Here is a 23556-nt window from a genome sequence, read left to right as displayed (position 1 = left end):
AAAAGGCCCCCCCCCCCCCCCCCTCCAAAATGCATACTCTTTCTGCTTTGAATCAAATGCAGAGAAAAACCTTGGTGGTTAACACTGTAGATAAAACATTATCAAGACACAAATAGCAGTATTTTCAAAGCTTTGCTAAATCATTTGCAATTTTATTAAAGGAGGTGCTTCCATCCCAAGACTCTGTCCTGTAGGCTGTATCAAACATCACATTTTGCAGATACAATAACAGTATAAGCATTCTGTTTGTAATCATGAGAAAATAAGTTAATATTAGATAATACCTATTGGTTTTGTCGAGAGCAGCAGCATGCAGAAATGCGTAACGATACACAAGCCACATTTTTCAATTCCCTGTGTGCTTAGATAATTTAATGGGAAGTTATTTCAGAAAGCAAAATCCCTTTGTTCAAAAAGGATTTCTTGTTTTGAGATTAGACCAATATATTTGGTTATTACTGCCAGTAATGAAAAAAATAAATCACTTTTGTGTCACTGAACAGAAGGAACTATTGCGTGAAGCAGCAAGTTACTGTACAATATGAAGCTGTCTATTCTTCCTCTTTGTGTTAAGATTAAACAATTAACAGAACACAGACACTTCACAATATGCATTGATAAATATGACTTGGACAGGCACCGTGTGCTGTGAAGTGTAGCCTTGCATCTTGGTAAAGAACCCCTTTTTTTGCAGTCAGTTCTTTTCCTGTGTGAGACAAACGTACCGTATGGTGTACACTGTGCACACTAGTTTTATGTGCAGAGCAAAGCACAAGTGTAATACCTTCAAATTAACAAATAGGTTAAAAAAACACATAATGCAACCTACCCTGACATACTTAAGTAAGGCAACCCTGATGTAAAGATCAAACTCCAAATTAGTACCTCTAGATATTTCTTTTGTTGGTAGTGAGTTGGTTGTCCTTATTTCTCCTATCATCTTTAACTCTTACAGGTGTATAAAAAGAAAGCAGCCGGGAAGCTTGGCAATATCAGTCTCAAAATGACTGAGCAGGAGAAAGAATTTGCTGGGAAGACTGCCCAGTTCCAGCAAGAAATAGAGCGTCTCCAGCAGCTGCTGCAGGACAGACAGGAAACCCTGGATGAAGCGCTGCAGCAGAAGAGGTAAACGGGCCCCGGCAGAAGGATCTGATCAGAGCTGAGGGGTAAAAGGGGTGGGCGGAGGCAGGTGCACACAGCTGCTTCCTCAGAGCCTCATACGCTATATTCCGGGTATCTTTTCTCATCCATGTTTTAGCTATACTGAAAATGCTGAAATACTCCTCTTAATTTCCTCTTTCCCAGCTCCAAGAAAGACATTTTGAACAAGGAATTTATTCTGGATGACTACTACTATTCTTCTATATAAAAATATCAATCTGAGATGATTTAGGATGAGGGGATGCTGTCTAAAGATCATAGAGATATATGGTAATTATTTAATAGCATTTTCTACGAAAGGCTGAACACTTTCCCCTCCACAGCCCTTAAGAGTTTTCAGAACAGTAGGAAATTAAAGGAAACTAATGAGTACGTGTATGATGGGTTTCCTTTTCAATCTGCCTTACTGTTCTGTTAGTAAGTGGCGTGGATTTCTACATGCAGAATAAAAAGACAAAAAGATAATTTAACAGATTTACACAAGGTTATACCTGTCGGTGTGTAAATATCCTTTTAATATAGAGTTCTCTAAAGGTATTTTTCCCCTCTGGTGGTGGAAAGCTGCATAGCACATTCTCATTATCAGTAAACAGGAAAAACTGAGGAGAGGTAATTAAGCCATCGTTTTGTGAGTCATCTCTGCCACTGTGAAATGATCGATTTAGAGACAACAGAAAAACAGGGCTTTGCATCGCCCAAATTCCATCAGCAATTCCATCCTCTCAATTACCTTACAGAGTGCTGTCAAAACAGGTGTGAGTAGCTGGGAATTGTACAGTGAACATGCCACTAATTTCTAAAATTAGCATGAGAAAACAGTAATTTCATTATCCCACATTTTTCTGGAAGTACTTATTTAGGTTTTTTTTAACTAATTAAGTGACTTTCATACTTCTGGACTCATGTTGCAATATTTTACAGCAGAGAACAGGTTGAATAAAGAAGGTTTTTTTAATATAGAATAGACTGTAGTTCGATGTCCATGGATCATTCCGAATTTACCTTTCTAGCCCCAAAGTAGGTAAATGAGAGGATGTAACATAGCCATGTCAAATAATTAATTACACTTTCCATGCAGGAATTATACTAAATCACTGTTTCCTCTTCAGTCTCAATTGGTTGGTTTTTCTTCAGTAAGCACACACACAAGTAATACTTGCAACTAGCTTTTGAGAAGCAAGAACAGCCACACCTGGAACTACACCATTTGACAATATGACGGTGAAGAAAAATGATTTAGGGAAACAAGCACAAGAGGAACCTCACAAACACCTTGTGTTTTTGCAGTCACTGATATTAATGAACAGGATAATTGGTGGCTGCTAGTTTTTGGTGGTAGTTAAGCCTTAACAATCTTTATTAGAGTATAATATAACAAACAGAACTCTGAAAGTTAAAGTTTATGTTCATCTTCCAAGTTATATTTTGGTTCATCATCTACTATTTTCCTTTGATAACTATATTAGAAACTATATTTAAAAAGCTAAACATTACTGAAGTCAGCTGAATTCTACACCTATATAAGAGAGAATATATTTTTCATCTTATAAAATGAGACCAACTAGCATCATGGCTGATACTGTTCATATAAACTAGTTTTCTTCTGTTCCTTTATTCATCTCGAGTATTGTGGTAATATAAAGTAGCTTCCCATGGTAATCCCGTTACATCTGTACTCTCTTCTGCCTATCTGCCAGAGATTAAAATGTCTTTTTGGTCAGCTTCGTGTATTTCTAGCTTAGAAGGCTTATTATTTTCTCTCTCCCCTCCCTACACACAGTCACAGAAGAAGAATTGTTTGTGGTTTAGATGTTGCTAGTCACCTGTAGCTTGGCAACCCAAGTCACCAGTGCCAGGACAGGACCAAACAAACACATTTATTTCCACTAGCTCTGTTTAGAGAGTACATTTATAGTCCAGAAAACTGTCTAGTTGATAGTTTCAATTCAAAACACCTGTATAAACATTATGGTAAGCACATACAATAAATGTATTATATATTAGATTTTATCATTTCAGTGTTTAAATAATGAAAGCCAAAGTAGCATGCTACATTTTAAGCAGGAAAACCAGTTTATAACTTAAAATTTAGCTGACGGTATGCTGACTGTTTGGATAGCTGATTTTGTATTTTCTTGAAGTACAATTTCTCTTTAGGAAGACTCTAAAAGAAATTAAGCTATTTCAAAGGCACTGACCACCATCACTCTAGTTAAATGCACTGCAAGTAGGTGAAGACAGAAAACTTTTCCATGTAATTGCTTTGGCTCTTGCATTTAGTTTTGTAATAGCGAAGTCAGGAAATCCTACCACGTCTGACCTAGCTACTGCTATGAAATTCTTCACCATAAAAATGTTACCAGATCTATTGTTGGTGGTAAGTTTTCTTGTAAAACAAGGGAGGATACCACTTCGGTGTGGGAATGGCAGTTCTTTCAGCGAGACAAGTAGCCCCCTCCTCATTCATGTGAGCAGGACAAGGGGTTGTGATAGTTATCCGTTGTGTCAAAGGGAACAGGATTTTTCCACTTAGATTTCAAAAAGAAGAGCATGTAAATCGAATTGTTCTTTGATAAATAAAAGCTTTTAAAGCTTCTAAAGTTATGCAAATTTTACTTTCCCAGAAGCTGCAGAGTAGAGTCTTCTCAGTAATTGCAGTTGTTGCTAGAGAATACTGGAAATTCACAGCAACCTTTCACCTAACACAACTGACGAGAAAGTATCATTCTGTTCTTCAGGCAGCTGATAATCGTAACGTCCTTTTTATTGTTTGTGAGTCATCATTATGGCATACCCTTCCTTAAATGAAATACATTGCATGTTTCAGATAGATAGAAATAAAGTTGTTACCATGGTTTAGGGTAGAAAACCAGGTTCATAAATACCTCAAGCCTTATTTCACAGCACACTTACCTTCAGGAGTTTTAGAGGTCACACTGTATTTCGCTCCTCCTGCTGAGGAGCAGCCCTTTGGGACAGTTAGAGCTGCTGCAGTTTGGGTGGCAAACGCAGGTCTGGAGGCCTCAGTAAGGAAGCTGCTGTGGCCTGTCCTTGAATGAGGGCCAGCAGTAGGAGAGCTCTGCACAGGCAAGGGAGAGGGGCTGTGACCTGTAAGGTGACACAGAACATCTTAACCATGATAAAAATAGTTATCTTTGTGATAAGGATTATGTAAATAAACTGTTACAGATAGATGAAAATAATTCTTGAGCCAGCAGCCCAAATAAGATTCTGGTGAATGGGTGAAACTCAGGACAGCTTGTTGAGGGAGTTCAGTCACCTCATTTTACTCGTTGTGCCTCACATCCCCCAAGCAAAAGCGGAGGGTAAGGGCAGTGGTCTCTGGAAAGCATTGTGAAGCAGATGCTGAGTAACCAGTCCCCACCCCGTGGCAGCCACCACAGCTGCATCTCTCACGCGCCGCTCCTTTGTGTGGACTTAATCCAACTCTTTACAGGGGTCCAGATCTTTTTTCTGATCATACCCTCTCTGGCATTACATTTAGGGGCTTTTTTAAAAAAAAAAGGAGGAAGGAATTTCGATCAGATCATTTCAAGCATCCGAATACCTGCAGTTTATAATTTGCTTGTTCACATACTGAAATTGCGTACTGCTGAAAAAGTGTTTTTAAAAGTAGGATTTCTCTTCATTTTTTTCTAGGAAAGTGGAAGGGGAACTTGAAATCATTTGGGAATCCACATCCAAAGAAAACAGGAGAATGAGAGAACTCTTACACAAATCCCTGGGGAAGAACAGGCTGTGGAGCATTGTAACAGCACACGAGCCAGCCTTAGATAAAAGCTCTCAGAAAGACCAAGTTTACGGACATGATTTTAGCTATTGTGATGTGAAACCTTCATCCCCTACTAAAAATGAAATTCAACAAGAATCTCAGTGATAAGAATTAAGATGCATTACACATCTCATCCAAGAAAGAGAACTCAGTGCCTGAATTTTACTTTTTCAACTATGGATGATGTAATGGAACATTTACCCTCTTCGAGATTACTGTATTTTTAGTGTCATCAAAATGACAACAGCCTATTCTCCAGCTGTACCATCAGTAGTGTAAATCTAGCCTAAAATATGACTTTGGTTTTTTGAAGGCTATTCCTTGTTAAGGCAAATCGTGATACAGCGCTAGGTTAACATACGGAGACAAGTATTCAGTTAACAAGATAAAAAAAAAATCAGTAAGCTTGGTGTTCCAGCACAGACATACACCTTGCCAAAAAACAAGTGAAGAGCAAAACAGAAAGCCTTCAAGATGGTACATAATGTGTCTCCATTATGTATGCTTTAATTTAAAGGACACATTTCAATAAATTCTTCCCAAATCACCAAATAAAGCGATCTATACTTGATCTATGAAGTAGGGAGGAAAAAGTAATGTGTTGTCGTCTGTTCTCATTGCTGGTAATGAAGCATCTTGACATCATAAGATGTCCTTATGTCCAGACTGTCTGCCAAGTCACCTCACGGACAGAGGACAATGTGATGGTGAAGCAGCCAAGACAGACACATACTCACGAGGCCCAGGCCCACGAAGCAGATCTGCAGGAGCCCAGCGTCAGCACATCCCATCCCAGGTTTGACAAGATGCCAGCAGAGGCTGCAGCCTTCCTCTAGACTCAGTTCATCCCACTGAGATTCAGTACCTGCACAAGTCACATTTTTTCCCCAGAAGCATTCTCTGCAGCACTGACAGCCTTTGCATTATTACAATGACTATTTTTCTTAGCTTTCTTAATTGTTGATTTTTCACAACAGTGCACATTAACATCGGAGTAGCACATATTGGTATGAAATGACTTTATTTTGGATTTACGTAGAACTTGTTGGATCAGCTTTTTGCTTTAGCTTCATCTGCAAAACAAAACCTAAATGGTACCAGGAAATTTTAACAGGAAACCCTTTAACTATTGTAGTTGTGTAATATTAGAAATAATGAAGCATCTCAGTGGCTTTGATAAAGTTAACAAAAAGAGTAGAAAGCCAAGTTAATCCCCAAAAGAATACATACTCTTCTTGTCTAGAAGGTTTCCTGCTATTCTGAGGTGCAGGGCCTCAACTGGGCAGAAGAGGGTAATTTAGGAGAAGGTGGGGAGAGGGTCTCCAGTCCCACCATGGGTTTTGGTGCTGTGTGTATGTACTGTTTTTAAAGCTGGCTCCTGCCATACACTGGGAAGCCAGAGACTCTGCAGAGTCTTAGAGCACTTGAGCAATCCTCATGCACTCAGATACCACCCTGAGGAGAGACAAAACACCAAGGTAGCTGAAGTCAAACATGCACAAGTCCTACAATCAGTGGAATTTTAATACGGACTTTAATTACTTTGCTGGGAATGAGTGCCACAACCTCACCATCTCATCCAGGTAAGACTTCAACACGTCATGTTGAGACTGACTAACAGCCAGCACCGCTACCGCATGGTCTCCTCCTGGGCAGTTAACAGAGGGACATCTTCCAATTGTTTCCTCCCAGCTTTTTCAACTTGATTATTTGAGGACTCAAGGACTCAGAATAACAACCAAAACAAAAGAAAAAACTTTTTAAGCACAGTCTTAAATGACTCAGAACGTGAAGCTGCCAGGGAGGTTTTCCTGGGTTTTTGGGGAGAGGGAGGGCGGGGGTGGTCTGTTGCTAAACCAGCCCCAAATCCCATTTTCCTTGAATTTGAAAAATCTAATTTGAAATGGAAGGTCTGAAATACCTCCTCAGACAAGTTATATGTAGATGATGCAGACATACACACTCCCCTCTTTGCCACACAAGCTCCAGTCTGCCCAAGTGCTGACCCTGATCCTGAAAGAACATCAAACAGGGCTATACCCACATTGTTTTTTGTGGTTTTGAAGGCAGGTTTTGCAAATTGAGTATTTTATTGACATTTTTCAAGATAAGCATCTCTGAGTATCCAAATACAGCCTTGGAACTGCATATGTAAATGATTTACGTATTCTTCCCATCTGTTTTTAATTGCCTTTTTGAATAGGTCTCAAGATTTTTGTAAAAATAAACGACTTCACAGGGAAAAAACATTATATTAATAATTCCTTAGAAATAGAAGTGAGATTTTTCAAAACTCTCAATATTGGCTTATCTGTTCTTCCACTCAAGTGAATTGGGAATGTCTTGGAACTACGCTTGCGCCGCATCTGCTTCCCGTTTTCACAGCTCTTATGGGAGGGCAGGTTTAACACATGGTTCACAGGACAGCACCCCCAATTAACTATCAGGATCTCATTATCTTAATTTTTTTTCCACAGTGTGAAAGACGACTTCCCTATTTTTTTTTAAACTGCCTAGCCCTAGTATTATACAAAGCTAGCCACTGACAGTTTAATTGTTTCCACTCCTTGCTACCACAACACAGAACTGCAATGCTGCTAAACAGCCAGGAAGCTAATAATCTGGCAACATTTACTGGAGGTTCATCTGGGAGGGAACCTCTAGGAAACAGAATTTCTTCTCTAACTAATATATAAACACTAAGGAAGAAACAAAACTTGTAATCATTCTTCACTTTTCTGTTTAGCACCAAGGATGGAAATAGATTACTTCAATTAACCTTTGAACCAAGCACACTAAGTAATGGGATGAAGTTCATGGAAGAAAATAGCATCAGGAAAGAGCACCAAAGGCGCAGTCTGAACTGTGGAACACCTGCCTTTAGAAACTCAAAAGGCTGCAGCTGAGGGAGACTGCGGAGCTTCTGTCTCACACCTTCACCTAGAACTTGTCACCTAAGCCCCAAAGCACTACCAGGTTCTTTGTGGGTATGGTATGGACATGGCAAACCTTTGACATCTGCAGCAATCACACAGACAAAGGTCTCCTTCCCCTCTCCAGCTGGCTCCATTTGCATAGAAATCACTTCACGCATACCAAAGCCGAACTGGAATCCAGCTCAAAGCTCACAGGCAAAATTCAAAGCTTTCAGGATGTTTTGTATACAAACAGAAGCTTCTCATCCTCCAGCTGTCACCTCTTGTGAAGCTGGTACATTTGTTTTGGTTTCTCTTCCCGTGCTTAGTGCAGGTTTCAGCACACTGCAGGGATTCAGGGTCAGAAAGAAATGCCCTTACAGGAGGATTTACCAGATGCTGGCTTAACCTTTCATTAAAGGTGTGTAACAAAAGAAACCTTTTAACTTTGGGTTCTAGCCCTTCACCAGCTCACTCTATTGGAGCATCCTCCCAATTTTGTACCATGCACCATTCTGTACGCTACTGCAATTTGCTGGTGAGAATGAGTCACCAATAAAAGCACGTCCAAAAATCAATATATGTTTACTATTTCTTCCCCACTCACTTGGCTTATTACTTTAAGAAATAAAACCAGTTTGGCAGAATTACTGATGAACTCACACCCACTTCAACTCATTCCTGTATGGTCCAGTGTCACAGCTATTACTGCCAGGCACTGTGGTATTACAAAGGAACAAACAGCAGAAAAGTCTTTCTGTTTGCACAGGTAACAACTTTTATGCATCTTTAAAGTGCTGAAATGAAGAATTAACTATCCTATTTTCAGTAAATCATTACCTTGTATTTAGAAAAAAGTTCCAAGCACACTCAAGTGTGAATGTGTCGGAATTTTACATGATCAAGTAAATGAGCTTGGTTAGTACTCAGGTATTGACGAAAATCATACCTTAAAACCCTAGAACTTAAGATTGTTTTAATTGCATTACTTTGCCTTGTTTCATAGATACCAAATTCATACCAAATAGACATACTAAACAAATTATGTGGTTGTTTTACTCTATTACAATAACTCTACCCATGCCCATTTATCTTTTTTTCTGTTACCCAGCTGACATTAGCAACTTACTGTTTTACCTCAGCCTTTACTGCTGACAGAGCAAACCAGTTCTGAAATACTGCACCTTCCTCCCATTTACAGTATCTTCCAGGTTGTAAATCAAACCAACGAAGTCATTCCAGCTTCCTTTCACGAAGCAACATAAAACCATGGAGCATTCTTCAATCCCTATCAAGAAACTGAGAAAACAATTTGGAATTTGTGGAATTGTAGTGACAATGAAGTTTCATTGCTGAGTTTACAGAGCACATTCTGTCCATAATAGCTGAACACGCCTGCAATTACTGAAAAAAAACCCAAAAAAACACAAACCCCAAAAAAACGCATCTAAGGATGACAGTGGTGAAATCACATTTATTAATGGCGGGATTCAAAGACCAGCAAGTGCAAGTAAACAGATGGTCCTCTGATGAAAATTAAGCAAGCTAGAATGGAAAGTACCCATTCTGAGATACTGCAAAGCTGCAGGTTAGAATGATCCTTACCATTTACTTAAGTATTGGTCAAAGCAGAACATTTTCATTACTGCAAGCAATAAATACCAACCCTAACAAACATTAACCTTTATTATTAGTGACTAATGATAATAAAAGGTGTATTTATACACTGTGCCCTTGCTATTTCCCGAATTAAAGTTGAAAATTACTTTTTACGATTTAATTGGTAAATAGCATTTGAAAAGGTTCAAACTACACTGTTTAGACAGGACCAGCCCACAGAGTGTTTGCTCCTGCAGCCCCTTGGAATTTGAACTCCTTGATCTCTTCATCTTTGTATGTATTGGAGAGGGAAGGAGTCTTTTCCCATGGCTGTAAAATGTCATTTCTCTTGTCCACGAAGAAAATAACAGTAGCATCCTTGAACTCAATGTTTATTTTTTCCTTAAGTAGCTGAGGAAAAAGAGGATTGCTGGTAAAATTGAAAATCCTTTGACAAGCTTATGGCATCCCAAGAAGATTAGCCCCTAAAACTAAACTAGATAATAACTGAAGATACTTTTCCATTTTTATAAGGAAACAGAGGCTAGTTAAGGTCAAGTCACTGGCAGAGATTTAAGACACCTATTCAACAGAAGGGAACTCTCCAAAGACACAGTCCAGGTTGAGTAAAAAACCTGGTTGCTTAGGCAAGAACTCAAACAACATATTCTTAATGTTGCCTTTATGGTATCTGAAGAAACAAAGTAGAATATAGATCTGATGTGAAAAGGAAAGACACCTAAAAACACCATGAGACGATTAGAACATACATCCGCACAAAAAATTCAAAGATTGCCTACACTATAGCTAAAAAAAATCCTAGGCAAAACTTTACTTAACACGGAATTAAAGATGACACACTCCATTTCCTTTTCAAAGTTTTTTGCCCCATTTTTTGTTGGTCTGGAAATCCCAGGGTAGACATGATGTGGAGGGTGAGTCTACTTCATTTTGAGGCACAAAGATAGCTCCATAATATGATTCTCCCCCTTTTTTCTTTTCATATTATCTATTTCAACAGTCTCTGTAGCATTTCAGGAAAAACACAGGAATGGTAAGAAGATTATAAACCTTAAGTTCAAAGTTATCCACTATAGAGAACACAGACCTACATTACAAATCTGATACCAAACCAGACATCTCCAAGTGATGGATATAGAAATGCTAGCTTCTTTAATCCTACATCACAATTACCAAGAAAAATATTTTGAAGTCCCTGTAAAAGATGCAGAAAAATGAGTAACTTGCTTATATCTGGCTTTTCATGTGCTTTTAAGACTGTAGTTGTAGCACTTTACTCTTTCTCTGTAGGGAAAAAAAGGAACTTTTGTCCATCATTCAGAGAGTAATTTCTGAACAAGAAATTAACTATAACGCAAGAGCTTGTCTTGAAGCTTAATCCTATTTCTGTGAGAACTAAACAAGAAAAAGAGAGGTAAAAAACACCGAGTAAAGAAATACGGCTTTGATTTTGTTTGCAGTGCTGACATTACTTTGCAATTTCAGTCCTGGAGAAAGACATTCACAGCACAGTCTGGCTCAACCATCACAAAACATGGCAAATATAAACCAATGTAAGTCTGTTTCACATTTTCTTAGAGTCCATTTTTAGTCACAGATTTACATCACCATTAAAAGAGACAGGAATTCCTGTTGTTCAAGCCTGCATGCTTAAATAGAATGTGAAAAACACACACACAGAAAAACAACTGTCAAATCATGCCAGGATAGTTTTGTTGATTCTTAGCTCCAGCAGTTTGCTCTTATTTCCTATCCTGTCCTAATATTGTTCACGAGGCATTATCTTAACAAGAAAACAAATCTCAGTATCAGTAGCTAATACCAGCACATCTTTTACCTTTTAACAGTAGATGTTTAGTGATAAAACTCAGCTGTAAGTCAGATCAGGTCGATTAGGACTTACTAGTTTGGACGTCTTAGAGGAAAGGAGCTGTAAAACTGAATTGCCTAAAACAATGGAATAAAACACGATTAAGGGTGGTTTGGTGTTTTTTTTTTTTTGGCAAGCAGTTTAGGGATGACTAGTTGGAAGGAAAGAAGTTATCTTATTTCAGCCTTCAGGATAACAATGCCTTTTTCCTGGGTACACAACTATATAGAAGCAGAGAATGTAATCTTTCACTCAAGCAAGATTTTTAAACGTTTACAAAAATGAAAAATAAATTGGAATTGCAAGTGAAGGGAACACAAGCTGTCCACTCAGCTGCCTTCCGGTTAATGAAAAACAAAGCAAAGATTTCTGCTCATATTCCTCTACTTTCTAACAACAAAAACATCAACTGTGGTCATAGGATGCAGCTAACACCTGGACAGATGTTTTTAATGAACCCATAATATGACAATTATTTCAAGGTTACCTTTCCAAAGTATTTCTAAATTAGAAATTGCTTGATATAAAATCATCAAAATAGACTCCTCAAATTATGGTTCACTCTCACTATGTAATATAGCACTTAGGTAGTGGACAAACATTCTCAGAATGGAACAAAGACTTCTTTTTTTTTTTTTTTTTAAAGATAAACTAATTGGACTATTGGTTTACCTGTAGTTCCTATCTCAAAGCTTCTTGCCTGAGAATGGGTTTAATGATTACCCTTTATAACCTCTGTACTTAAGCTGCTGCTGTTTCTGCGTATTCTGTTTTCAGACATGGACATGTCTTGCTGTCTAACCGGCTATTAAATCTAACAGGAGAAAAAGAAATACACTGTACAAAGATTCCTGGAGCCTGATTAACACCAAACAAATAGGGTAAGTGAAAGCACAAATTGCTAAACGGCAATGATTAAAACATTCTAAATGCAAGACTTTGAAAGAGAGAAGTGGGGCACAATGCTGTAACAAAATTCAGTGACCCAAGCCCTGCATTCCTTACGTGGGCAATTTTCTATTGGAGGTTTAATCTTAAAAATTGGATTTGTGATGATTTCTTTTTAAAAAAATAAATCTTTAATTCAAAACATACACTGGATCTCATTACAGCCCAAATGTTTCTGGTACTGAGCTAGGTGCTCTGTCAATTTAAAATGCTGCAATTTTTGCAACCAATAATTACTGGGTACTAGCTAATCACCTAAACAGGAAGCATTCCCAAATCTGTCTGGGTAACTGCAAAATGATCTTCAGCATTCAGATTCTAGTAATTACAGCTGTAGGATCTGAGAAGAGACTTTTGATTGAATCAACTTTTAAGAATCGGGACCTAACTTGATAATTTCCTTCACTATCTCACGTTGTATCTTATTCAAATACTATGGGAAACACGCACAACCAAAAAAAAAATCAAATCTAAATTTAAATTTGAAAACAAACTGTTTATATTCGAATTCTAAACAGAACAAACCGTTCAGCAGAAACCGTTCACCCTGAGTCAACACTGAGAAGACTGGTGACTGAGGCAAAGAGCTGCTAACTAGACAATTACCGGAGGTAACACTTGGTTTAGCAGATACTTGCATCTCCAAGGAGCTGAGACCAAGCTTCATTTAACGAAGATCAGAAAGGAGATCTCTAGATACAAAAACAAGATTAGCTTTTGGGAGAAAGATTAAATCTGCCCAGCCCTCTAGAGGAACTCAAAGGAGGGAGTACTATATACCCAGACTGTCGCAGTAAAATCTTCTCCACCGAGTGCCACCCCGAGAGTGGGACGAGGACACTCACTGCCAGGTGGGTACGAGGGAACCCAGGGCCAGTCCCATGGAGGACGTGAAGGAGACATAACACCTTGTCACTTTACTTTCCAAGTACGGAGTTAGATGCAAGTCCTTTGCCTGCGAGCAAGTGTGTGTGTCTACCTTTTCCAGCAATATTTAATTACACTAATTTGGACCCATATATATTGGCAAAACAAGCACACATTAATATACATGACTAATATTTTGTTTTTATTTCCTTAAGAGATTTCAACAAGGAAACCAAATGGGTGAAGAAAGCTTGAGGAAAAGAAAAGGAGAGGACAAAGGACGAGAGGATGGACAGTCCATTCAGAGCCAGGAACCCCCAACGATGAACCTCCAAAAACAGGCAAAACTTCCCCCTCCCTCCCTCCCTCCCCAGCCCGCAGGCACTGGGCCCACGCACCAGTTCAGCGGCCGTGTACTTGAGAATCTTAAGAGCGTGCTGGGCTTATGATTTAGGAAACTGCTAATTAATAGTTAAATAGCTCTGATATAAACACAATCAAAAAGTAAGAATGCATAATTTTTCAGTCTTTGAGTTAGCTGATCAAGTGAGATGCTTCATAAACCAAGTCAAGATTTGCCTCCTCCAGGAAATTACGAATGCTTTAGAAAACAGATGTGCCACTTGCTCTCAGCAGGGAGCAGAGTTCCCCCTGCAAACTGAAGTAGCCTGGACAACGATTCTCTATGTGGCTTCAGTTTGGTGTTAAGGCTGGCAAAACATTTATGTTAGACCAGCCATAACTAAAAGGAAAATTTAAGTAGCCCATGCCACTGCTTTTAGCAGGACTCCTCAAGTTTTAGTAGTTTGTGCAACGCATAGATTGCTACAAAGTCAGAACACGATCTTTTCACTACCTAGCAGTATAAAGGTAACTCCTGTGCACAAATACCTGAAGCAATGAAAACACCTGCTGAAAGAAAAAATACAGACTCCATCTAGGAAAACAAATTTTTGAAGCTTAGAAAAGTCAGAATTTCCTCACGTGCTAATAAAGAATTTTTAAGTTTAATCAAAGAGTGGAAAGGGGATGCTCACCTGCACAAGGTTAGATTTGAGACCCATGCAGTCTAAAGGACTGTTTAATAAAACACATAGACAGGCAGGGAAAGCCAAAATAACTGTGCTTTTGGGAGCATTCCACAGGGTGTGTATACATCTTGGAAAGAAAAGAGAAACTTTGCATAGTTTAGTATGTTACATAGTAGAAGCTTTATGTTGAAAGACGGGGAAAAAGTCAGTAATGACAATTGCTATAATTGTATTATATCAAACAACAATTATTGAATTGTTAGAAATTACTTTCCCAAAATGTCTCCTTTTATTTCCAGGTGGGCCTCATCAGTGGAATCTGTATGATCGTTGGTACAATTATTGGCTCAGGCATCTTTGTTTCTCCAAAATCAGTACTTGCCAATGTTGGAGCTGTTGGTCCTTGTTTAACCATCTGGGCAGCCTGTGGAATTCTTGCAACATTAGGTAAATGAGTTAAAGTATTTGAATCTTTGCTAAAATCTTTTTAATCTATTGTTTCCGCATACTACTCTCATTGCACAGATTAGCCAATAGCACCTGAATGTTTGTACTTTATTTGCTCCACTCTGAAACACCAACAGTAGGAAGTTCTAGACCGTAACTTACAAGTTTCAGTGAATTTTTACCAATTGCTCACAAGTAATGAAAATGTTATTTTGCATATACAATAAAACGTACAGAAACATAAAAAGAGTAATGATGCATTATATATACCCATTTCCTTAGCTTTCCACCTATTAAGGTGTGATAATCTGTTCTAGCCAGTTAAGAGCTGGGTGCATGAACTGAAGAACCCACAAGTGCTTTTCTTGTTAATTCAGGTGCCCTTTGTTTTGCTGAGCTTGGCACAATGATCACAAAATCTGGGGGAGAATATCCTTACCTGATGGAGGCATTTGGCCCAATTCCAGCATTTCTGTTTTCTTGGACAAGCTTACTCGTCACAAAGCCCAGTTCGTTTGCAATCATTTGCCTCAGCTTCGCGGAATACGCATCAGCTCCTTTTTACCCAGGCTGCGATCCACCCCAGGTTGTCATCAAGTGTCTGGCAGCAGCTGCAATCGGTAAGATTCGTACATTTTAGGGAAGAGATGCGATCTGTAATGGCAGAGGGGTTCCCATCCACTTGGAAACACAGCACAGCAACTCCTTCCCACAGTGACTAATGCAGCAGCACAGGAAAAGGACAGGTTTACAAATGATTTGTTCATACTCTAAGTTTCTCTTATTCTTTACTATGATAGATACAGCTGTGGAATGGATGTTTATGTCTGGCAGAAAAAGAGAAAAAATTAAGTGTGGAGATATTATTTCTGTATTTCTCAGAATGCTGCACAACTGCAGTATGTTTGGTTTTTGTTTTGTTACTTGTTAAAGGTACTATCACAACCTAAATTCAGAAAGCTGTTTTCCTAATTATTTAAAAAAGTTATCCAAACATAGTATGTTAAAAACCTATTCGAATAATGCAGGGGAACAGTGGGAGTAAAATGCAGTACAGTAAATAAGGGGGAGGAAAGGTTTCAAAAGGCAACTTTTCTTTCAGTTCTGACAAATTTAATGCAGAAATATGAATTTATTTCTTCTAGTGGTAATTACAATAGTGAATTCACTGAGTGTGAAGCTGGGAAGCTATCTCCAGAATTTTCTCACGGCTGCTAAAATGATAATCGTTACAATCATTATTGTAAGTGGAATTGTTCTCCTTGCACAAGGTAATTAAATATACTTTACTTACAAAAAATATTGTAGCTTCTGCTACACCACTTGTAAATTTCCCACTGACAGAAGCGGCACAACAATAAGCTTTCTTTATCCAGTGTTTTAGTTCCAGATCTGTCAGGTGCAATGGTATTTTCCTTCAGAGAAAGGGGGGGTGAGGGTGGGAAATACAATTCTACAGATCAATTCATAAAAATTTATATTAATTTATTTTAACAGTGAGATGCTTCAAAACACAAGTCAGGTGCTGGAATGCTTCTTCATCTAGTGGGGATTAAAGGAATTAATTTCAACACTAATCAGTAATTTATATTTTAATTGTAGGAAAAACCGAAAACTTCAAAGATTCTTTCAAGGACAGTAAAATTTCCGTTAGCTCTATCAGCCTGGCATTTTATAATGGACTCTGGGCATATGATGGATGGTAAGGTACCTTTACCAGCATTAACGGGCACAGTTCAACAGCCTTTAACTACTTCACTCTCTCCCTGTAGAGCTCAAAAGATGGGAAAAAGTTAACATCTGACTTGTTATTAAGAATCTCTTAATGAATTCTGGGAAAAGAACACCAGTTTGGTTACAAAAACACAAACAAACAAAACAAAACCACACAAAACAAACACCCACAACAGCCATCATCCCCAAATTGTCAGTTACTGCTCATTAGGGAAAGAAGCTGTATTAGATCCTGAAAGGTCTTCTGCTTTGCTGCTGAAGGTGCTTAGATACTGTGGTAATCAGGAGAATATAACACAGTTCAGTTCCATTTTGTAAGGCAAAACAGCCTTCCCAAACAAAGCCCTACAGGCTACCCCATCAAATTCCATTTCTTGTGAAATACGTACTGGTGTTTGATGAGTACAGGAGAACATACCCCCCCCCACACACACACTCTCAGAATTCATACAGTTCAACTTTCAAATTTTTTCTTACTCAGCTTCATTTGGAATTAATGTAAAAAAATTCAAGTTGGCTTCCCTGAGAAGCCTTCTGTTTTAAATCTTCTCATCTGTTTATCCATTATCAGCTACCACGCTAGATTTAAGAAAACATCTACATTCGAAAATGATCACAAATACAGAGGGATTTAGGTTTACATTTATATTCTACATACAGTACTTGTATTTAACACTAGAAGAGTGCTTTCCTGAATTATTTTCATAAGGCTAAACCTATTTATTGGCAGGAATGTTTAACTTAATCTGTGCCACAGTCCAGAAAATAGTTTACATGTTTCATTTTCTGAAACTAATGGGAATGTCAATTGGTCGGGGGGTTTCCTGGCACAAATCTAAATTCAAGGTCTGATCCATTAATACTATTCTTATGCGTTTAAACTAAAAGTGTGCATATAGATCTGTGTTTTAGGAAGGAATTAAGAATATAAACCTTAACTTACAACAAAGTAAGTCCCATTTGGATGCTTAAAACTGAATTTATATTCATATGGATTACTCTTTCAGATTCTATTTGCAAGCTTGAGTGTCTCAACTGAGGCATGTAAGTCAGCTAATTCAGACATTTGCCCAGATTTTTAAGGGGGCAACGAAGCTGGTGCCTAAATATTTATTTCAATATGTAACCACCAAAACCCAACATCTGAAAATTAACCTGTCAAACAGTAAACACCAACTCCTCCTCACATTTTCAGAAGGGGATGAGTTAAAAAATAATCTTGTTTCAATTTTGTCTACGTGCTCTAGCAAAAACGAGTATTTGGGAATCGTAATTCTGATAGGTGTAATCCTCAGAGGTTTTCATGCCAGTTTTCTAGACAATATAACTTACACAACAGTTGTGGAACATCAGCAGACTCGTTCCAGTCATTGCAAAGGGTATGCCTGCGCTTTTACTTGAAAAGACTCAGATACTGCAAACCTTGACGTTCAAGGGCAATTTTGAAAGTCTGAGATGTCTGCCAAATTTTTATTATTCTTGGATATTTTATCCAGGAACTAAGGAAACCTCAAAAAACTGAGGTTCTTAAGAGATCTTAAGAGATACTTCTGAAACTGTGAGGAGGAAACAATGGTGAATCAAGAGGCTGAACCTTGGATAAGAAGCTCATGGGTTTTTTTGACCTGCAGTATTACCACTTAAAAGGCTGGTTGTGCCCTAAGTTGGTGGTGGCTTGTGGTTTTGCTCTTTTTTTTTTTTGTTTTGTGTTTTTTAAAACTGAAATAACCCCTGACTATAGTATATTAGTATTTCAACATCTGACTGCTATTGCATGAAAACATTGTATGAATGTTTTTCCTTCCAGGAATCAACTCAATTACATCACAGAAGAACTTAAAAATCCTTACAGGTAAAAACTACGTAGAAAAGCAGTGTTTCTAACAACAGAAATCAAACACTTAATATTTTTGTACCAGAAGGCATATAGTTTGGTTTGGTTTTAAAATCAATAGTTATTGAAGGTTTGAGCACTAACAGAGAGAGTGAATTAGCTTCTATTACAGGCTTGCATAAACTTGTATATTTCCTTTTTTAAAATCCTGATTTCCTTGGTACTACATTAAAGAAATGTAAATACACCTAAAGAGCATATAGGGAGAGTCCACAGTTTACTATGACAGCTCTACCAGTGATGCAGCAATGCTGATGGAGTCTTACTTTTGCATTCTTTAGAAATCTACCGCTATCTATAATTATTGGAATCCCCTTGGTTACAGTTTGTTACGTTCTGATAAACATTTCATATTTCACCGTAATGACTTCAACAGAACTCCTGCAGTCCCAGGCAGTTGCTGTGGTAAGCCACTTTATTTTGTAATAGAGCATCTGAAGAAGGCTGTGTGCATTAAAGTATCTTCAGCAGTAACATGAGCAAAAAGGAACGTGTAATTTTTCTTAAAAAACAATTAATTTCTAAGCTGTCAGTGTCACCTGCTTCTATATTATCTACTGTCATTTCTTAATTTAAAATTTATTTCAGTATTGCTTAAACTGCAGTTCTGTCATATCCCAAGGAAAAAAAAAAAAAGCAAAAGTAATTCAGTCTTCAGCTAACATTTTGTAAACACTGCACCTCAGAAGTTAACCCTTTTCTATAAGCACCAAAAAGATGGAAGGAAAATTAACATCTGACTGCTGCTTTGCCCTTTTCAGTGCTTCCAGTATTTCTGAGAAATAATCACATGCAAAATAAGAGTTTCTCGTTCTGGAAATAACAGCAAGTAGTCCGTAACTCACTTCCTCCATATTCTTGCTTTTTTTTCCTTAACAAAGCTCAGAAATATCCTTTTTACATTATTGCAAGACACACTACCACAGACAAAACTGATTTCTAAAATCTTAAAACACACCTGTCCCTTCAGTTCCACTTAGGATATTTTCCACAGGACATTTGTCTCCAAAAAAACTGTCGAGTGGTCATGCAGCCATTTTTCCTAATGTTTTTTGGGGCAAACAGTATGTAACATGCACATAAAATCCAGTGTAGCACACTGAAGAAGTACAGAAAAACTTCAAAAAGTTAAATATAATCTTTTAAAATGCAGAACTTTGGAGCATTTCAGCATCTTGTTCGCACCAACAAGTACAACAATGTATATCAAGTCATACCTTGTTTAACAGCTAGCCCTCTTCAGTATTCCACTAACCTTCCCATCTGTGAGCAACACACAGCAGCTGGCACCAAACTCATCAGCCTCAACTAACAACAAAGTCTTGGGACTGCCACTGAGCAGTAAAAGGCAGCACAGCAAACAGCAGGGCTGCACTGAACGAAGAGGTCTGTACACCTGGCAGCAGGCATCTTGCTAAGGACTGATGAGACTCCTACTGCCAGAGACACAACACTGATGTTACCCTTCTGCAAAACCAGAACTCTTTACTCACTAAAAAAGTTAACCATCCCCTAACTAAAAATCACAAAACTTACCTGTCAAAGAAGTTTTAATCCAAGTTCATTTACAGTAGGTCAGTGTACCTGCACTAGGTCTAATCCCTCCTGCAGCAACATCTAACACACCTCGGCACAGGCAGAACTGAGTGCACTGACAGACCCTGGCAAGTCCATCCTTGACTTGCTCACCCCTGAGGCCAGGCTGTTGCTATCCGTGTCTCATGGCTCTGCTGCAATGCCATCTTCCTTTTTGTTTTGCAGACACCCCCAAACCAGATGTCTAACAGAATTTTATTTCTGTGTAATTTTTACATCTGTCTCCCAGTGTTTCCTACAGATGCTGCAACTCAAACACAACAACAATACTCCACTCTATAAAGAGTGGTTCATTAATTAATCGAGATCTTCACTGGGCAAAGTGTTCTTTAATACCTACACTAAATATGTTTTTATTGGTAACATACATTAGATAGCCATTTATTGCACTTTTAAAGAGGCTCCAATATTACTGAATGGAAGTTAAAATGACAAAAATTATTCATTTTAATCCCACAACTCAGACATTCGGAGACAGAGTCCTTTATCCAGCCTCTTGGATAGTTCCCCTCTTTGTGGCCTTTTCTACAATCGGATCTGCCAATGGGACCTGTTTTACTGCAGGCCGGTAAGCTCCCATTCTAAGTATCTTACAACAAAAGTGTTTAAAGGATGGAAAAAATGAGATATAGAGGTTTTTTTGATCCAAATGTACAAAATGTAATATTGTTTAATTTTCAAAAAGCAGCAGTGGCTATACAGGTTTGAAAAATGAGAAAAATCACAGAATCACTGTGGTTGAAAGGGACCTCAATAATATCTCTTATTCTTAATTCAAATCAGGCATAGCACAAAAGGTTTTTTTTTCACCTCTCACCAAGTTTAATGCTAAGAATTAAACAGTTAAAAAATTACCAATAAGAACATGACTACAGCAGCAATGATAAAGAGAAGAATCAGAACAAGGAAGCTATTCCTATCGCTTGCTCAATGCTTCCTTTTTCTCTTTAAAAATACTTTATATTTCAAACACTTCCAAACATCTGTATTTACAAATACATCTGTAAAGACCAGTTTTTTGATGTAAGGTTGTGAACATAGCTTTTTGATATGAAGGAAACCAAAAGCAAACTAAAAAGGAAAATATTTAAAGGCACACAATAGCTAACTTTTTTTTTCCAAAATAATTTTAACTTAAATGTGCAAACTAATGATTCTGAAATGAGTTTCAAGGTCACAGTGTTAATACTGGTTATTTCCCTTATTTAGACATTATTTCAGTCTACTACAATAGTCCTCAAATCCCATTGCAAATCAAAGGAAATACTGATGAAATTATAGTCAGATGTAGCCACACAATAAAACAAACCTGAAAACGAATGGTACTCTATTTTATTTTTTTAAGTAATGCCACTCGAAGTCTAGGTGCCACGCTAACTAGATTGTCTTGTTTTTGTTTCCTCAGACTTGTTTATGTTGCAGGTAGAGAAGGGCATATGCTAAAGCTGCTGTCTTACATCAGTGTTAAGCGTTTAACACCAGCACCTGCTATCATATTCTACGTAAGTATATAGTTTAAGCACAGAAAAGTTACCAACAAAAATTCTCTATCTCTAGATACCTTTAAAGATGCAGCACCACACTTACACCCAAATATTTAAGCAAAAGCATTCACAGATGACTCTCTGAAATACTGTAAGCATACGCCCATACTGACATTTCTGTAAAATTCAGCATTCTTTTATAATAGACTACATTAATTTTTCTTTTCATTTTTAGGGGGCCATTGCTATTATTTATATCATTCCTGGTGACATTAACACACTCATAAATTATTTTAGTTTCGCAGTCTGGATATTTTATGGTTTAACTGTACTTGCACTCATTGTTATGAGGTTTACAAGAAAGGAACTCAAGAGACCAATCAGGGTAAGTTCAGCATTCAGTATGGCTTTCCCTCCATCCTAATAAATACCAAAACACCAACTCATCCTCAATATTTGGATTTTAAACAACATCCTCAGGCAGATGACTCCTTGATTTATTTTTTTTCCCCCCCCTGAAACCTAGGCATTTATCTATAGTTCTTCTCTTTATTCCAGTACCCAAAATAAGGCCCCAGATTATTGCAGTGGGGTCAGGAACCAGATTCATTAAAATGCAAATTTTCACACTGCAATTTGCAATATTGGCAAAGTGATCTCGGTTGATAATTCAGCAGAAGCATTTTCCCTATCCATATTCTTGTTACTCTTTCAATTTCCTCATCTAATACCAGAAATTTTAACAGGAAAAACTGCATAAGGCAATGAAAATATTCTCCTCTCATACATGCAACTTCTTTAAGAACAGGAAAAGAATAAACAGGTAATTTTGTGCTTTGTATCTTGCAGATACCCATCATCATTCCAGTGATAGTGACATTAGTCTCCATTTTACTGGTATTGGCACCAATCATCAGCGCACCTGAACTGGCCTATTTGTACTGTGTTTTATTTATACTTAGTGGACTTATCGTTTATGTACTTTTTGTTCATTTTAAATTCAACTGGCCCCAAAAAATATCAAGTAAGTATACCTCAGTCAGCACCAAATTCAACACAATATTGCTGAGATTTAGATTAGCATAATGAAGCTCATTATCATTTAGTCCATCCCATCTAAATCTCGAGTGGGGTGTGGAGGGAGGCAGTTTGCCAGACATCTAGCAAGGGGCACGCAGCAAGCTTTACTAAAGTTTCTATTATACTGCCCGACTTCAGGAAAAATGAAACTGGATTCACAAAAAAGCAATGCTTCATTGTAGTAGCATGAAGAAAATGACTTTTAAAATTAGTAGAACTAATTAGAACTATTTTATCTGTAAAATTAGTTATTTTGATTGCCCCTATTTCAAAACATTGCTTTAGGCATTAACTAGCAGACATACATCCTTATACCATCCTTATGTGCTTTTAGTAAGTATACCAAAATCAATAACCTGAGCTAAAGAAAATATTAAACAGCATTAAGGCCAAAAATAACTACAGTGCTGCCGAGTAAAGTGAAAGCTGCAAGAACCCACTGTGACCATTTATAAAATGATTTTGCATCATCAAGAGAAACTCTTTGCAGTTATCTCAGGGAAATCAGGATACACAGGTATTTCTAAAAGGGAAGGTAAAGCCAGCTGAAGAGGACAGAATTAGTAGTTCTACAGACATTTAAAAAAAAAAAAAAAAGTAAAATCCATTGTCTGTGTCTCCAGGATCATATATTATGCAATCATGCAATTAGAAGAACTGTACTCTACTAAGAACAAGTTCAGAAACCCTGGAATGTTGTAGTTTGGATCTTCAGATAGCTTTTGTTCCCCACCCCTGATTTTTTGAGATATAAATACACAAAAGACAGGCAACTATTCGCAAAGGTAATTTTTGCTCTTAGAAAGACAGTATGTCTGAACAGAAGTTTTGTTCCCTCAAAAAGCCTCTAACAATAACCTTTTCCCCCTCAGAGCCCATCACTATGCACCTTCAGATGCTTTTGGAAGTTGTTCCAGCAGAAGAATAAAATATTTTGTATGTACCATGTTATTTTTAAGTGCTATGCTGGTTGAAGGAGATTCAATTTAGTTTGGCACACCTTTACACTTTCTAAACTGTTATGTTCATACTGGTGTATTATTTTTGCAACACTTTAGTACTTGAAAAATGCTAAACATGTAAGAATAAAAGATTTCTGAGCCAGATTAGCATCAA

The 23556-nt window shown here is 37.7% G+C and overlaps 2 protein-coding genes across 4 annotated transcripts in view; both read left to right on the top strand.

Moving 5' to 3' along the window:
• Positions 1–8443, top strand: part of CEP89 (centrosomal protein 89kDa) — a 26481-nt gene extending 18038 nt beyond the window's left edge. For all 3 annotated transcript variants that reach the window (XM_014942464.1, XM_014942466.1, XM_014942465.1), the window contains 2 exons: positions 956–1125; positions 4822–8443. In XM_014942464.1, coding sequence (XP_014797950.1) covers positions 956–1125; positions 4822–5059 — 408 coding nt within the window. In that variant the 3' untranslated portion in view covers positions 5060–8443. The remainder of the gene's footprint in view (positions 1–955; positions 1126–4821) is intronic.
• Positions 6421–23556, top strand: SLC7A9 (solute carrier family 7 (amino acid transporter light chain, bo,+ system), member 9). The gene is made up of 15 exons (XM_014942467.1): positions 6421–6537; positions 12181–12240; positions 12826–13158; positions 13390–13515; positions 14505–14652; positions 15030–15272; positions 15798–15923; positions 16255–16354; positions 18194–18238; positions 18562–18685; positions 20341–20444; positions 21282–21378; positions 21596–21745; positions 22210–22384; positions 23313–23556. Exons 4-15 carry the CDS (start codon positions 13411–13413, stop codon positions 23366–23368), a joined length of 1473 nt encoding a protein of 490 aa, XP_014797953.1. The 5' UTR covers positions 6421–6537; positions 12181–12240; positions 12826–13158; positions 13390–13410; the 3' UTR covers positions 23369–23556.

The sequence above is a fragment of the Calidris pugnax genome, unplaced genomic scaffold, assembly GCF_001431845.1.
Source record: "Calidris pugnax isolate Ruff unplaced genomic scaffold, ASM143184v1 scaffold28, whole genome shotgun sequence".
NCBI lineage: Eukaryota > Metazoa > Chordata > Aves > Charadriiformes > Scolopacidae > Calidris > Calidris pugnax.
The sequence above is the reverse complement of the archived record's forward strand: the minus strand, read 5'-3'. Positions and strand labels throughout refer to the sequence as shown.

Excerpts from the sequence above, each read along its gene's own strand:
- SLC7A9 (XM_014942467.1), top strand. The coding sequence starts at position 13,411 with ATGGGTGAAGAAAGCTTGAGGAAAAGAAAAGGAGAGGACAAAGGACGA. Across the intron at positions 14,653-15,029 it reads TGGAATTCTTGCAACATTAG|GTGCCCTTTGTTTTGCTGAG; the intron begins GTAAATGAGTTA and ends TTGTTAATTCAG. Across the intron at positions 21,746-22,209 it reads AACTCAAGAGACCAATCAGG|ATACCCATCATCATTCCAGT; the intron begins GTAAGTTCAGCA and ends TGTATCTTGCAG.